At 35.6% G+C, this 17,837-nt stretch overlaps 1 protein-coding gene across 3 annotated transcripts in view; it reads right to left on the reverse strand.

The window, feature by feature from the left end:
• Positions 1-17,368, reverse strand: part of LRRCC1 (leucine rich repeat and coiled-coil centrosomal protein 1) — a 36,620-nt gene extending 19,252 nt beyond the window's left edge. Inside the window, exons 1-8 of one of the 3 annotated variants that reach the window (XM_017521821.2) lie at positions 17,079-17,368; positions 14,692-14,897; positions 14,304-14,369; positions 9,936-10,103; positions 7,600-7,775; positions 7,291-7,500; positions 2,722-2,915; positions 1,388-1,535 (exon numbers count right to left, since the gene is read on the reverse strand). In XM_017521821.2, coding sequence (XP_017377310.1) covers positions 1,388-1,535; positions 2,722-2,915; positions 7,291-7,500; positions 7,600-7,775; positions 9,936-10,103; positions 14,304-14,369; positions 14,692-14,897; positions 17,079-17,167 — 1,257 coding nt within the window. In that variant the 5' untranslated portion in view covers positions 17,168-17,368. Of the gene's footprint in view, positions 1-1,387; positions 1,536-2,721; positions 2,916-7,290; positions 7,501-7,599; positions 7,776-9,935; positions 10,104-14,303; positions 14,370-14,691; positions 14,898-16,137; positions 16,745-17,078 lie in introns of those variants that run through there. The other 2 variants (XM_017521822.2, XM_037736076.1) reach the window with 2 other exon arrangements.
• Positions 17,369-17,837: the final 469 nt, after the last annotated feature.

Genomic DNA, 17,837 nt, shown 5'->3' on the forward strand with positions numbered 1-17,837 from the left:
AATTCTTACTGCCTCAATTTTTGCATTTATAAAAGGGGAATAATAGTACCTACTTCAAAGAGCTGCAGTGAAAATTATTTTTTTTTTTGAGTCTTTGTCATCCAGGTTGGAGTGCAGTGGTACGATCTTGGCTCACTGCAACCTCCACCTCCTGGGTTCAAGTGATTCTTCTGCCTCAGTCTCCCAAGTAGCTGGGACTACAGGTATGTGCCACCATACCTGGCTGATTTTTGTATTTTCAGTAGAGATAAGGTTTCGCCATGTTGGCCAGGCTGGTCTCAAACTCCTGAGCTCAAGCGATCCACCAACTTCAGCCTCCCAAAGTGTTGGGATTACAGGTGTGAGCCACTGTGCCTAGCTGAGAATTAAGTTAATGGTAGCAAAGCATATGGAAAAGTGCAGAACAGTGCCTGGTACATAATAATCACTCAATAAATGTTAGCTGCTATTATTAGGCCATAGTAGATAAGATTAACTTTTTGAAATAGCACATAGCATGGCACCACCCTGTATTAGGATAGAGAGTCCCTACAAAGGCATACAAAGGAATATGAAGATTGGTAAAGATTTAATTTTAAACAAACGTCGGAGGTAGATAAAGAATCAGAAAAGATTGATTTTTCATGAGAAAAATGAATATGTAACTTGGGAAACACAGGCACAACAACAGGTTAAATAAGAAGAAAGATGAAGTGTGCCCAAAGTCATAATGATAATTCTTATTATTTTCAATATTAAAGCCTCTATAGTTGAAATAAGAGGAGGAAACCAGTAGCCTAAAATGTAGCAATTCTATTACTGAAAGAACAATACACAAGTAATATAAGGGCAAGTTCATAAAAAATATAAAATATTGAATTGATATGTACTGAAGTTTCTCAATATGAGAACTGTTAAGCACATTTCAAAGAATTAAAAAATTTCTGAACACCGCTTATGCTTTGCTACCATTAATTTGGATCCACTGGTCCAAAATTGAGTTTCAGGGGAGTCCATGAAAACCCTGAAATTATATATATTTTTTTGAGTGTAAAAATAGGTTTCTTTGAGAAGACCTGTAGATTTTTTTAGACACTGAAAAGGATCTGACACCCAAAAAAGTAGGAAGCGCTACTTTAAGAAACGAGAATTTAAAAAATCTGTAACTGTTTCTTCCTCCAAAAGCATGTAACAAATGATCTCACTTAAATCTATTTAAAAAAATGCAATTTTCATTCATTCAAAAATAATGTTACATAAAATCTGGAAATCAGGAAAGAAAAAATAACCAATTTTCATCACTCTGATAAAATTAAAATACTTTTTGCTAATAAAAGCATGCATAATTTTTCTGGGACTGTATTTAAAATTATTCATATTCATTTTTTCTTAATCTGTTAAATCGTACCCGGTAAGTGTTGTCTTCTGAGATACTTTTTTCTACTTTAATTATTTCAGTCTTCGGCTTTTCTGATTCTTGTAACATATGACAGTTTGCTAAAGATGAGCTTACATATAATTCTTTAAGGTAAGGTGGTTTCATTTTACGATTACAACTGTAAAGAATAAAACATAGGAAATAACTCAAAAAAATGCATAGTGTTCACATCTTCTCTAACATTAACATTTGTAGTTGTATATGCAAATAAGCTTTTTAAAAAAGAATATTAATAAAATTATAGTAACTTGGACAAACTACTTCATACATTTTATAATGACTGTGCTCTGTTAATAAGTGCCTTAATATTTTAAAAAAGATAATGATTTAATAAATGTTCAGTGTTCAACATTTTCAGGTAGGGTAGAATTCTTGGATGTATCAGAATAATTTAAAAAGTACTGTGAGTACTCAGGACTATGGTACCCAAGAACTTGAAAAGACAGTAAATAGAATTACTCTTTGGGAGTGAAAAGTTTAAAATTGACACATAATGGATCAAAGTTAATAGATTCTCTCACTTGGTAGGACCAGAGAAATTCCAGGGTATGTCCTGGAAAAAAGTACAGTGTTTGAAGTGAACTGAATGGCTGTGTGTGTGTGTGTGTGTGTGTATGTAAAATATAACTGGGTAGGTATGGAAGTATCCAACAACAGGACAACAAAATAAGCTTTTCAAAAGGAGAATTACGGAGACAAAAGTTTATTGAAACTATCCCAGAGTAGTCATTTCTGAACCATTTGTCATGGTGATCCCAATTATGAAAGTACAGACATTGGTGTTCCTTGTCCTTATGGCATTAAACATATTCATCTTATTCACATTTAATTCTAAACTCAGTAAGTATCATATGACTAGGACTTGGCTTTCCATCTATATCTGCCTACAAACAGAAAAGGCTAGTCACAGACTCGATTGTACCAGTCTTATTTCACAATGTAAATGAATGCAGTGGAATTTGAACTAATAACATTAGTTCAAATCAAGCTAAAACCACATACGTTGTTTTTGATTGAACTACATCTAGATTAAACTAAGGTATTCCAGTTCTAAGATCAGTATTCTTCATGCTATGAAAAAGTTTATACATTAATTTTGCAACTTAGGTATATACACAGAGAAAGGGATCCTTTTATATAAATTTATATGAATGTACCTAGCAAATCTGAACCTACTAGGCTGAAAAATCAAATCTTCAGTATTAGTAAAGTAACAAATATCACCATGGGATAGCTTCAAGAGAGAAGCCAGCATTACTCGCTTATATGTGCCTTATTTAAATTTCTAAAACTAAAACAAGTACCTTACAAAAGAGTTGTAGTTTTTATTGTGGTGCTTAATAGTTTGAATAGTTTTGGGATAATACGGGATTTTTGATCTTCGAGGAACTTTTCTATTGCATTCTTTTCTGTTTCCATAGTCACTTTCAGAAGTTATATCTGTGTCTCTTTTTGGTCTGGGGTCTTTCTCAGGAACATTATCTATTGAATTAGAAGTCTAGAATTTAAAAAGACAACAAAGTTTGTTAAAAGTTCAGTTAAAAATGACTGAAATTGGAAATTGTCTGAAATATTACAGCTTTTTATATGATTAAAGGTTTATAAACTAGAAATGTTTGCAATTAAAGGCAGGGAGGGAATTCAGCTTCTGGTATGGACAAGCAAGCTTCTACCATGTTGACTTTCCTGCAGATAACAATTATAAACTCTGGAAAAAATACAAACAAAACAAAACAAAAATAAAAAAAAAACAACTTGAAGACCTTGGAAAGTGAACAAAAGTAGGATTATTCTAGAGGGGAACTGACACTTGGAAAATGGACCAGAATGAGGGTGCTTCTATTTCTTTATGGTTTTTAGCCTGAGAATGTATCACAATAAGCACCATGCAGGGTGTCTAAACCTCAGGTAGGAAAAATCACAGACTTCAGGGCCTGAAGAAGCAGAGGGCAGTATGGGGTGGACTCTAAGTTGCCCAGCAAAGAACAAAATAAATGAAATTTGAACTGCTACCTAAAAGAAAAACATACAATCCAAGTTAAACCAAGTTTAATGCTTACTAAAACAAAAATGTCAACACTTTTGGAGGGCTATAACCAAATTTAGAGTACCCATGATGAAACATTTATGACGTCCAGACGCACTTCAAAATTGCTCACCACAGGAAGAACCAAGAAAATGACCTACTGTCAAGAGAAAAGGTGATCAACGAACACCAAACCTGAGATGACTCAAATGTTTGAATAAGCAAACGAGAACTTTAAAATAGCGATCAAATAGCGATGTTCAATGAGATAATAAGAAATATTCTTGTCAAAAATGAAAAGATAAGAAAACTCAGCTCAGAAATAGCATTGTAAAAAATAGAAATTCTATAACTGAAAAATACAATGTCTTAAGTAGAAACTGACTGGGATTAATAGCAGAGTGTGGCAATAAAGACAGGGTATGTGAACCTGAAGCTAGTTCAATGGAGATTATTTGATATGAATAATACAGAAAACTGAAAGTTGACAAAATTTATGGAGCCTCAGGGAATTTTGGGATGATATAAAAAAGTCTACATGGAATCGGAAAACGAGAGGAGAGAATACGGCAGAAGAAATATTGGAAGAAATTTCCAAAATTAAGTAAAAACATAAAATTACAGATTCAGGAAGCATAGAGAAACCCCATGCAGGGTAAATATGAAGAAAACCATCCTTAGGCATAATGCAGTCAAATTGCTGAAAACCAAAGAGAGACAAACTCTTGACAGTAGCCAAAGAAAAATGGCATGTTACATACAAGCAATTAAGCATCTGAATTAATGCCAACTTTGCACTCAAAACTATGGAGGCCAGGGAGAGTACTGAAAAAAAAATTGTCAATTGAGAATTCTACATTCAGCGGAAATGTCCGCGAAGAATAAAGGTGAAACAGACTGCTATCCACAGATGTAACATTACAAAGTTGTAAAAGTCCTGGCTGAAGGGATACAACACCAGATGGAAATTTGAATCCTCAAGAAGAAAAAGAGCATCACAGATGATTTATATACAGATAAATACAAATACTGTTGAAACATTTTACTTGAAGTAACAGGGTATTAACTCTAAGTAGACTGTTTAAAATCTTTTTTTAGAGCAACCAGATCAAAACAAAACCTAGAGAAGTATGACTGAAAAACTAACAAAAGAATTAAAAATATGTTTTAACTGAATTCTAAAAATTATCCAACAGAAAGTAGGAGAGGAAGAAAATGACTATAAAACAAACATAATAAAATGGCAGACCCTAATCCAACTTCAATAATGATTAAATTTTAATGGACTCTTCAAAAGAAGTGATGGCCAGATGGGACTTAAAAATAAGACTCACCTATTTTCTGTCCACAAAACACATTTAAATGTAAAGACACAAACAAGTTAAGAGTAAATGGATGCCATGATGAAATATGCCTTTACACCCACTAGGATGGCTATAATGTAAATAACATATAAAAACAAGATAGCAAGGATGTGGAAAAATTAGAACCTTCATATACTGCTGGTGAAGATGTAAAATGGTGCAGTTACTTTGGAAAGTCTGGCAGTTCCTCCAAAGGTTAAACATACGATCCAGCAATTCTACTTCTAGGTAGATAGCCAAGAGAAAGGAAAACTTATGTCTATACAAAAGTTGATACATAAATATTCATAGAAATATCATAATAACCAAAAGTAGAGGCTACTCAAATGTCTATCAACTGACAAAAGGATAAATAAGATGTGATATATCCATACAATGGAATAATTACTTGGTAATAAAAATGCTGAAGAATAAAAATGGTCATAACAGAATGTTGGAGAAAAACTAAATTAAAGGCAAAACAGCTTTTCAAGGACATAAAATTTCCCAAATCAGTGGGGGTAATTATAAGTCCCATTATTAAGAAGAATAAATGTCTTTGTTACAGTACAGCACACTGCAGTAATGTTATAACTTTATAAATTGATACTCGAGATGAGTATCATTTCATTTGAGTGTATACACAGCTCAATGAAATTCAAACTGCATGTTTATTCTTTACACCACTAAGAGAGTGAATAAAAGTCATTTTCTTAAACATTTTAAATATATATAGCAGTGAATCAATTTTCTTTCAAGATAGATAGACTCCTGTTTTTGGTTAACAAAGTAGAAAGAAATAGCACCAAAAGTGAGTAAGAAGCATGATATAGTTGAATAATTTGATTGGACACATGGAGATAGGAGTTTTGAGCTCAACTGTCTTACTAACAAAGTATTTTTAAATAAGTGATTTAAACTCTGGAGCTTCTTATATATATATGTTCTATTATAACAAGGACAATAATACATTAATCTCTGTCTATTTGATTGGGTTGTCATAAGAATAAAATTAGAGCAGCCTATGAGAAACTGAAACGTTCACTTCAAATTAAAATAATTAAACTTCAATCTAAGTTCTTTCATTGATAGAAGAGTCAGCCATTAGAAGAGATGAAAGATGAAACCTGAGGAAATGGAGGAGTCCAAAAGTCCAGCCATATAGTATCAATGATGTCAAAGAATATGTAGGCTAGCATTATATGTCTCAAACTGAAATCTTTATGGACTTCTGAAACACAGAATCCTCACAGCCTTATTCACTTTTACTCACCTAAGGCAGATCTTGTTTATCCCGCATTGTTAATATTATATACATTATAGATCAGGATTAAAAACTTCCTGAACCATAAACATTTCATACGCATTTTCCACTCCTTCCCCCTTCCTAATTTGAGAAAATATTTTGACTAAGAAAATTTAGTTATGCCTGTAATCCCACTACTTTAAGAGGCTGAGGTGGGAGGATCACTTGAAGCCAGGGGTTTGAGACCAGCCTGGGCAACAAAGCGAGACCCAGTCTCCACACAAAAAAATTTAAAAATTAGGCATGGTGGAATGTGCCTGTAGTCCCAGCTACTTAGGAGGCTAAGGTGGGAAGATTCTTGGGCCCAGGAGTTTAAGGCTGCAGTCAGCTATGCTCGTGCCACCATACTCCAGCTTGGGTGACAGAGTAAGACACTGACTTTAAAAAAAAATTAGTAAGAATAACTTAGCTACAAAATTTCTAAGTCGAACTAACATTTGACTAATAGCCTCTTTGACCTATACAACTATCGTTCTATCCTACACCCAATTAGAAGGCAAGTAAAGTAATAATCCATTGTAGTCAGATAGGCGTGGTACCCAAGAGAACCACCACCACTGTGGATGATAACAAGAATACTGGAACGTGGGTTGGAGACCTGAATAGCAGTAAATTCTAGGAACTGTAGTTCATACACATAGTTCACAGATTCTAAAAACTAGAGATTCAGTACCAGGGGTAAAAAAGGATTAACAGCTCAGGAAAGTATAGATTGATTAGGTGATGGTCTACTGGAAAATGAAATTGTTAAAGGAACTATGTAAATTAACTTGCCATTTATGTATAAGTTGTAGAAGTGATTTTGACCATTAAACCACTGAAGAGATAGTAGAGGCCAAAAGCAGCTCATGTATCCTTTATGCTAAGTAACATTGAGTCTGAAGAGTTTCCCCCTTGGTTATGGCAGAAATAAAAAGTGGGTGGAATGGAAGCAATGTGAAGTACTGCAGAACAAGACAAAGAAATTACATAAAGAAGATGTAAAAGGAAGACAAGTAAAATGAGTGAAAATTTTATATGTTACCTTTTTCTTCCACTATGCAATAATAGAACACTATTTTTGTAGAGGAAAACAAAAATCCATAAAACACTGATGCATTAAGATAGGTTGGACAGCTAGTACATAATTTTTGTTACATTTTCTTAACTATGTTTTCTTCAATAAACATGTCTATAGAGAAGTAGGAAAAATAGTTACTTCATTTAGTAGTTGTAAAATTTGATCATCTAATTTCTGAAGTTTTATCTCATTCTGCAAGTCGCTTTCATGATGAATTTTCTCTGGTTCAGAAGATGGACACACAGACATTAAAGACGTCAAGGCAGCATCTCTTGGTGTACCTGCAAACTGTTCCAAGGGTGCTAACTCATCGATGGGTGCTGTTACCACTGGCCTTCTATCAATGATCTATGACATAGAAACAAACCAAAATCTTTTTAATTTATATTCACTTATTAAAATTTGAATGTGTTTTCTGCATTAGGAAAAAGAAAGTAAATACTTTACCTCATCTTCACTTATATTTATGGGAGATTCAGAAGAAACTAAATTATCCAAAAGACCTTCTAGGCACTGCAGCTGTGATGAATTTATTTCTGTCAAATTTACTGGTTCACCAAATATGTTCTTGCAATCTAGAATTCTAAGTTGTGGCAAAGTCTGGAGAATAACTGCTCTATACCCTTGGAAACAAATCATTCAAAATGAAAAATATTTTTTAAAAAACAAGTCAATTATTTCTAGAAGAAACTAAATTTATCAGCTACCAGATATATCCCCCAAATGATAAAATTAGTTCCAGAAAGTAAATAGTAAACTTGTTACTTATTCAACTTCTCCACCATTTAATCATTAAAATATAAATCACGAAATATAAAAGAAACAAAACACTTCTCTCTATTCTCTATCCCTCTCAAACAACCTTCCTGATGAACTTTAAAAAGTTAAAGTAACCATCTCTAAAAAATTTCTTTAAATATATAATGCATGAAGCTAGTACAAATTTATTCTAGGAAGGAAGCTAAATATGTCTTTTGTTTATTTTTTTAATACGATTAATATAAATAACATAAATAAACATAAAGCAGGATGATGTGGATAATGACTAAAGTGCCAGAATTTCCCTAGTGAGGTCTCAGCATGAGCAGAATACCCTCTTTCTTCTGTTTAAATTACACATAACTAATATTAAGGCAGGTGAGCTATCAAGTAATCAAGGATAATATATTTATTTTCCCTAAGAAGAATTAAACAGAAATCTGACAAATTAACATTCACTTGGTACTAAGGCTAACAGAAGCACTTTAATATTGCTTAAATGTAATTTTAAAACTAAGTATTTCTAATAAAGACCAACGAAGTGGTTGAAGAATTGCAAAAGTAAGAAAGAAGTCTGGCAAATTGGAAGGCTGAGGCAGGTGGATCACCTGATGTCAGGAATTCAAGACCATCCTGGCCAACATGGTGAAACCCTGTCTGCTCTTAAAAAATACAAAAATTAGCTGGGCATAGTGGCGGATGCCTGTAAGCCCAGCTACTTGGGAGGCTGAGACAGAATTCCTTGAACCTGGGTGGTGAAGGTTGCGGTGAGCCGAGATCGCACCATTGCACTCTAGCCTGGGAAACAGGGCAAGACCCCGTCTCAAAACCAAACCAAACCAAAACAAACAAACAAACAAAATCCAATCTGAGGGTTTAGCAGAGAAAAGAAAAATGCAAGGTTTTAGCAATATGGTTTTCTTTCAAGGAAATGGTTTCCTGAGAAAACTCTCAAATCTGTCCTGATTTTCTGGGAGACTTTATGGAAAACATCAGAAAATGTTTTGCACTTCAGGAAAGCAATGATCAAATGTATTCTATTTTCTTCTGTGAAATAAAACTACCAATGCAGGTTTCCATGCTGCAAAAAGCCTTCTTATAGTTGCATATGAATGACAAAATGAAGCCTCTGTAGCTAACTTGTACTCAAGTAGATCTTAAGAATGTATATTCACATTCTACATGTTTCTCTCTTATTGTTTGGTTAAGCAATATGAGATAAGTTAGTTCTAGAAATAATAGTCTGGTTTGCTTTATCTTTGCCAACTTGACTGATTCCCAATTGGCTCAAATAGCATTTCAGCAGCACCAGCATCTCTATCTATTAAGCTTTCTTAAAACAAAATCATTTAACAACGATATAATAAAGTCACATAATATGAAATTCAAAAGGAACATAGTAAAAAAATTTTCCCATTTCTTAATCACCAGTTACCCAGTTCCCTTTCCTGGAGTTAGCCAATATCATCAATATTTTTATGTGTGTATTCTTCTAGATGTTTTATATATATACTCAGCACACACACACACACACACACACACACGCACGTGTGTATACATATATATGTATGTACGTATGTGTATGTGTCTGTGTATGTGTGGTACCCTTTACACACAAATGGTGGCCTATGGTACGTAGTACTTTGCAAACTGCTTTTATCCTCTTAATGTATCGTGGACATAGTTGTCCATTAGTAAATGAAGAAATTCTATATTCTTTTTTGTGACTGCATAGTATTACACTATTATTAATAGACTATACCATAATGGTATAATTTAATTTTGAGGCACTCACCTATCAAATATGGAGCTGCCTAAATAGGAGAATTATTGAGCTGTTCATCTTGTGTTCTGTAACAGTCATTAGTTTGTTTTAATACACTAATTTTACTTGTAATCATGTTTTCCCCAATACAGAAAATATTGCAAAGCTGAAGACTAAAATGAGGTTATGAATGCCAATTTCAGAAAAATAAAGAAGCTTTGAATATTAACTGTTAGAAAAAATATTTAATTGTTCATACCTGGTAGTCGACAGACAGGATTATCATCTCCATCTTTCTCCAAAATAAGATTGGTCAGGAAGTGCAATCCTACCGTACACTGAAGTAAGTGATGGATACTATCTATACAATTACTATGTAGATCAATATACCTAAGTTTATGCTTAATTCCATGAAGGGGTATCAACCCTGCAATAGAAAAATAATTCTTTAAATGCCACAGCAATAGTCTTTCCAATAGCTAATTAGAAGTAATTGCTAGATAGGTTATACTTTTAGAGGCAAATGGGCAGCATTAATAAGATCTTGCTGTGAACAGCTACATCTAATGAATAGGCTATCAGTAAAGTTAACTGTTGTCTTGAGGAACCACAAATTTAATATTTCTTTGAGGCCTTAAGTCCCTGAGGTTCTTGGGTTCTGGTTCTCTTCAAAACAAAATAAATCAAAAGAACCTCCCCAGGTTCATGCACACTCATGAGAAAAAGCATAAAGCAATGATTTTAGGCTCTTTCAACACAGCAAACTTGATTAGCAGACACAAGCAAACCCTTCAATTTTGTTGGTTTGAATATAAAATAAATACATTAGCATTTATTTAATTCCCTGGTAATATTTCTTGCACAAGCTTATCTAGAACATTTTGTAGCAGTTGCTATTGGTGCCTGGCCCATCTTGGACATCGGCTGCAGCTGCCATGGATAAGTGCTAATCGTCCATTGCCATTGTACCCTTCAAGCACTTACAGTTTGTTTTTCCCTGCCTCAGAACTTCCTCCGAAATGGAGAGAGCTTGTTGAGCAAAGGCACAGTCTGCAAGTTGAGGAAGGTAATGCCTTCAAGGGCTGTCCTCTATGAAAGGGACTGTTAGTGAATGAATGCCCCAGTTTCCCTTCTTTAGGAAGGACTATTGTGAGATACATTCTACACAGTTCCTCGGAGGGCACTTACAATTTTGTTTGGTTTAGCACTCTCCACATTCAACTTTACTCACCTTTTCTTTTCAGTTTCTTCAACCTAACTGAAATACTCTTTTCTTTTATTTTCTTGGTTGGGCTAACTTCTACTCACCTTTCTGTCACATCCTCAGAAAAGTCTTCTCTGACCACTCTCCATGAGGTCTGATATTCCTGTCATACATTCTCATAGTACTCAGTATTTCTTATTAACCATCACATTTGTAAGTCCTTGTTCCATGTTCCTGGTTCTTCCTCTTATGTTTCAATTTTATGGTTCTCTTATGCTTCAATTTTATGATTCCCTTATGCTTCCCCAGGTCTCATTCTCCACCTCTAACTACATACTCTCCACAATCTCCTCTAGTTTCATGGCTACAAGCATTGTTGAGTACTTTTAAATGTCAAATCTATAACTCCAACCATGACCCTCCCTCCCCACCTTCGAAATGCAGATTGTATGCATACATATACATGTTGGATAGTGTACTCAAATTTAAGACAGGATCCTTAATTCTTATCCCCTCATCTCTAAACCTGCTCCTCTCCCAATCTTTCCCATGTCAGTCAACAGTAACATGATCCTCCTCTTAATCCAGAGAAGACTCATAATTAGTTATCTTTGATTCCTTTTTCCTACATTTCCTCATCCCAGTCTATCAGCAAGTCATATGAACTTCACCTGCAAAACATATCTATTTACTCCTCTAGACTATTTCTACCTTAGCCCAGGTATCATCATCTCTCATCTAGCCCCTTGGATTAGCCTCCTAACTGGCTACCTGACTTTCATTCCCACCCACCTAAAATCTGTCTCCACTCAGCAGCCAAAGTGATCTTTAAAAAACATAAATTATGTCACCGCCTTATTTAATACCCTCGAATGGCTTCTTATTGTACCTAGAATAAAATACAATCTCCTCACCCTGCTTACAAAGCCGTCTGTGACCTGACTTCTACCTATGTTCTCATCTCTTTTCTTTCCATAAGAATCATTCATTTGCTATACCCTAGCATACTGGCCTTCTTTCTTACACAGCAAGCTTGATCCTGTCTTCCTGTCTTTGTATGCTTTTACCATACGAAGGCACTGTTATTTATTGACATGTTTCTGAATATATAAAATATTATCATTCTAAGAATCATCTATTAGAACTTAAATCGTTGCCACTTTTACTTTCTTCTAGTCCTTATTATTCACTAAGGCTGATCCTTTCTGGTATATAGTTTGATGTATTTTGGCAAATATATACAGTTGTGTAATCACTACAATTGGAATACAGAATATTTCCATTATCTCCAAAAATTCCCTCATGTTACTATGTAATCAATCTTCTCTCACCATCTCTAGGCCTGAAAACCAACAATTTCTAATTTCTGGCCCTATAGCTTTCCCTTTCTAAGAATGTCACATAAACAAAATCATACAGTGTGCCTTTTGTGCCTGGCTCCTTTCACTTAGAATAATTATTTTTAAACTTATTTGTGTTGCTGCATGTATCACTGTTCATTCCTTTTTATTTCTTTTTTCGTATTCCACTGTCTGGATGTATTATGATTTGTTTATCCATTTGTCAGTTGATGGACATATGAGTTGATTCCAGTTGTTAGGGATGATGAACAAAAACATAAACACAATCATATGAAAAGCTATGTAATCATATAAAACATTCATTTACAGGTCTTTGAGTGGACACATTTTAATTTCTCTTGGGTAAATACCTAAGAGTCAGACTGTAAAATTATATTTAAGTGAATGTTTACCATTACAAGAAACTGTCAATCTTGGCAGCCACTACAGGCTCATGTCTGTAATCTCAGCCTTTTGGGAGGATGAGGTGGGCAGATCACTTGAGGCCAGGAGTTCAAGACCAGCCTGGCCAACATGGCGAAACCCTGTCTTTAGTAAAAATACTAAAAATTAGTCAGGTGTGGTGAAGCATGCCTGTAGTTCCAGCTAATCAGGAGACTGAGACAGGAGAATTGCTGGAGCACAGGAGGCAGAGGCTGCAGTGAGCCAGGACTACACCGTTGCACTCCAGAGCAAGACTATCTCAAATTTAAAAACATGGTTTTTAATTTCAAAAAGTAGTTGTACCATTTAAAATCTACTAGCAATGTATGCAAGTTTCAGCTGCTTCACAATCTCACCAGCACTGTCACTATCTTAGCTATTTTGGTTGTGAAATGGTATCCCATTATGGTTTTAATTTGCATTTCATTAATGACTAAGGATACCAACCATTTTTTTTTTCATGGCTTACTTGCCATTTATATATCTTCTTGGTGAAGTGTCTGTTCAAATCTTTTGCTGATTTTTTTGGGGGGCTGTTTTTCTTCCCCAGTACAATCTAAGCCCTGTGACTTATCTTACTGTTGTTGTTGTTTCCACCACTCTAACAGAGTGTTCGATATAGTGATCTTCATAAATATGTACTAAGAGAATGAACTATCTTATCCATTCACATTTTTTAGATAAGGAAATTGCATCCAAAGAATAAATACCTTACTCAGCATTACATGGTAATGACAAAGCCAGAGTTGAAACTCAGTTCTAATATTGCATGTCTTTGGAGGAAAAAAGGTTTTAAAAAATTAAAATACAGTTGTTACTTCAGCTTAAGGGTACACACAAGGTCTTATTATTTTTTGTATACTAGGCAGCTGTCATAGGGTAGTATTCTTTTAGTGGGGAAGAAAAGTCAACAAATGAATCAAATTGTTTCAAATATTGATAAGGATTGGAAGATACTAGAGGAATTCTGCTAGTTCTAACTGATAATTCTAAAAATAGTCATGAAACTGTTCACCTTATCAGCTACATCACTTTAATCAACTAAAAAGGTACTTTAAAAATCATCTTAGCTACATTATATACAAAAAGAAAATATCATTTTATTTGTTCCTTAATTTGCAACAGCCTTTGAAATGCTGCATAATGTCACTGTTAAAAATGGTAGCCATTAGCTACATGTGGCTTTTAATTTTTAAATTAAAATTAAATAAAATACTAATTTGGTCCTTAAGTTGCATTAGCTACATTTCAAGTGCTCAATAACCACATTTGGCTACTGGCTGCCACACCAAACAGTACAGGTTTAGAACATTTTTATCACTGTGGAAAGTTCTATTCGAACTATTCCTCTCTATATAACAGTAAAGTAATTAGCTAAAATTAAAACATATTCCCTTAAACTGGGTCCTTTCCAATCAAGCTATTCCTGCTACTGATTACCTTGGTTTTTACTTCTATTTTGTACTCAGCTGTGGTTTTGGCACCAACAAAATAGATTTATGACTGGAGTACACTCTCTAGATGAGCTCTTTGGCTAAAAATTAGGCTAATATTCAGAGATTACCAATATGCTTAGCTGAGCTGTTATCATATATAGCAAAACATTTAGCATACAGAAAACATAAGCATTTCTACTTACCACTAAGATCACTTATTTGGTTATAAGATAAATTTAGTCTAGTAAGATTAATTAGTTCTTCAAGTCCTAAAAAAAAAAAAGGTAAAATAAAATAAAGCCTTTTAAAATTTAAATAATTAATTAGAGAGAGATAGCATTACAATGTTATTTCAAGCTGTTCTGAAGTAAATCCAGTCAGGTAACAGCAAAATAAATTTTATTGGTATTTTAAAAAAACAGAATTTAAAAAAAATTGAGACTTTTTTGGAAGAAAATATTTTGTATATTGAGTTTCCGACTCAATTTTTTAAAGAGTTTATGATAATAATATTTATTCCATTCTTTTGGGGAAAAATGGACTTAAATCATTTCCCGTATGCTAAGTGCTATATGAAAATCACTTACAAACCTTCTACTTTTGTAATCAAATTGCAGGACAAATTTAATGTGCAAAGTTTTGTCAGTGTGTTTAGCCCTTCAATTTGACTTATTTGATTAGATGACAGATCTAGATGTCGTAAATTCCAAATATGATCAATGGCTTCGATCTTGGAGATGTTATTGCAATGAAGGTTGACGGCATGAAGAGTTGAACCTAAAGATAATTCTGATATGCTATAAAAGAAAATATATATTATAAAAATAATTTTAAAAAATGGGTTTTAAAAGTGAGACCAAATAAGTAAAATTAACCAAACAGTATGTAGATACTAATTATGTACTCTATTCATCCTAGAATGAAATCTTTCCTATTTGTGGTAACTTTGAAATGTCTCACAAAACATGGTGCTTCTTACAACACAACCAAGTATTTGGATTATTTATACAAACAAGAAACTGCTCAAGGGAGGCAAGTGACAGTAGGCATTTCTAACTCTTTTGTGCAGTCATCAGCATATATTGTAGGCAGTTCTGAAGAGTAGTCAATAACTGTAAAGGTTTTGGAATCTTAATATCCCAGTTCGAATCTGCTTTCTACCATGGTTTTGCTGTGTGACTTGAGCAAATGACAACCTTTCTCAGTTTTCTTACCTCAATTAATTCTCACAATAACTCTATGCAGTGGGTATCTTAAGGATACAGAAGTTTATAGAAATTAAAATAGCTTACCCAAATTCTTACAGTTATGTTAACAGAGCGAATGTAAATCCAGATCTCATGCTGGAGAGATAACCTTATTTTCTTTGAATGCAATAGCTAGTTAATCCACAGTCTATTGCATTTTCAAAGAAACCATGTTATTGCAATTTCTATTGCAAAAGTCCCTGTCCTCCCTTGTTGAAAGTTGAAACACATCTCCCCAAAACAGAACTCATATCTTCACTCCAATTACTATTTATAAGTGAAGCTTCTCCTGAAGATAGTAGTTCCAGGAAGGCAAACTACAGTGCACACCGTTTGGAGTTGCTGGAAGGGAGGCACGGCCAGGAACAGGGACACACAATGTCATAGGCATCTGCTGTAGGTTCAGTAGCAGCTATCTTACAGCTGCAGGAAACCTAACTCTGACAGCAGGGAAGCAATTGCAGATTTCAAACTAGCAACCTCTCAATGTGACTACCTGGAGCATTTCCCAATTACCCTGCTCTGTCATTTACTTGAATTCTTATTTAGTGCCAGACCTTACGCTATTAACACATGCTCTTAATGACAGCCATTTATTTTCTGACCCATTTCAGTTTCTCGACATTAATAATGTGCAGATAATGTGAGACAGTAGAAAAGGCAGACAGTGAAATCAGACAGAAAATGGGTTTGAATCTGAACTTAATTCTTTACGAAGTGTATAAAGATGAATAAATTGTTAATAGATTCTGAGACTCACTCATCACTTGTAAATGGGAAAAATAACTACCTTGCAGAATTGCCGTGAGGATTAGTGATAACGTATCTAACATGCATACATAGATGGCATTCAGGAAATGACAGCTAGTATTAAATAGAAATGTAAAATGTCCATTGAACAGCATCTTCTTGGGATCATTTGGCAAACTTTAAATTAGAATCCAGAACCACTTGCTTAGTTATTGGTAGCAAAGTTCACGTAGAGGACACGCTACAAAGGAACAACATGTGCAAAGGCACAGAAAAGCCTGCTATGGAACTGCCTGCAGCTCAGTACAGGTAAATAAAGTTTAACTGGAGAAATGGTAAGAGTGGAGACCTGCTTTTCAGTACTGCAGAACCAAGTGCCTCACATGCTTTGCACAAGCCAGAGCTTCAAGAGAGAGGGAAACGGCGTACTAAATATAATAATTTTAATACTTTTAAAAAGCATATATGTATTGCAATGCTCTGTAACGGACAAATGATTTTGAATGGAGGCAAGGCAAACTGAGGCAAAACTAACAGGCAGCAGCGAATGCCCGCTCATAGCTGCCAGAGATACTATGTGATCAGGTTTTTTTCAGAGAGAAGATGAAAGACGAGAGAACAAGAGGAACCCAACAATTAAACGGTAAGCAAAGGAATAACCACAAGTAGGGAAAACCAGCAGAAGGAAAGAGTGGTCAGAAGTTGGTGGAGAAGGCAGTTCCTGGGGCAGTTTCAGGGCTAAGCAGGGTCTTGTGAAACGCTGGGCAAGAGACAAGGGCGGGAAGGCATCCACGGCTCATTCAACCCTGGCCCTTTGGCAGAGGAGTTTTGGACGAGTGGGGCGGCCGAAAGCCACACTGCGTTCGCTTATGGTCTTGGCGAAGCAGTGGCGCGCCTCCGCACCTCTGTCGCCGCCAGTCGCCCACGGCCCCCGGCCCTGGGGAGTGCGCGGGTCGCTCCCGGCTGCGGAGCGCCCTTTACCTCCGGAGGCCTTTGTCCATGAAGCATACATCCCCGCAGCTGCTGTCGCCGTCTTCGTTTTCCACTTCTGCCTCCACCGCCGCCTCCATGGCACCGGCGATGGGGAGCGGGGTCTTAACCGGCACCCTGCGCTGGGTCCGTGAGCTTTGGACACTCCTCCCGGAAGCGCAGCGTACGGCCGGAGGGGGCGGGGCGAGGACCCACCCTCCAACCGACAGCCGGGAACTTTCCCGCCCTGACGGGGCCGCAAAACTGGAATGTTTGTCCCTGCTGTGGGCTTTTTTTCCCTTTTACGGCATCTGCGGTGAGACGCTTGTACTTGCCGTAAAGTAAAAATGCTTTCTGGGCGTGTAGGAGTTGGACAATAATTGGATTTGTCCTGTGTGTCTCTAAATATTTGCTTAGTAGCCGACTGACTTCTGAAGGCCGTTTTCACAGCGGTACGTATAAATTGTTCCACTGGCCATTGCACCTCCTGTTGATTCACTGAACATTGTGGGATGCCTTACCACATGTCAGGCACTTCCCTGTTTGAGGAAGAAAAAGATGAAGCCTGTTCTTGTTCCTGGAAGCATTCTCAGTCCAATAGAGGAAACAAAGAATTGCCGTACAGTATAACGAATGCTAAGAATAACACAAGGGAATCTAAGCCAAGTCTAGAGTGATATGGGTAGTGGGTATGTTTTCCAAAGGAAGTCAATGACTGAATAGAGTCTTGCTGGGTCAAAGTGAGTTTTGGATGAATGGCAATACAGGTGG

Source organism: Cebus imitator, unplaced genomic scaffold, assembly GCF_001604975.1.
Source record: "Cebus imitator isolate Cc_AM_T3 unplaced genomic scaffold, Cebus_imitator-1.0 Scaffold22, whole genome shotgun sequence".
In the NCBI taxonomy this organism is placed as follows: Eukaryota; Metazoa; Chordata; class Mammalia; order Primates; family Cebidae; genus Cebus; species Cebus imitator.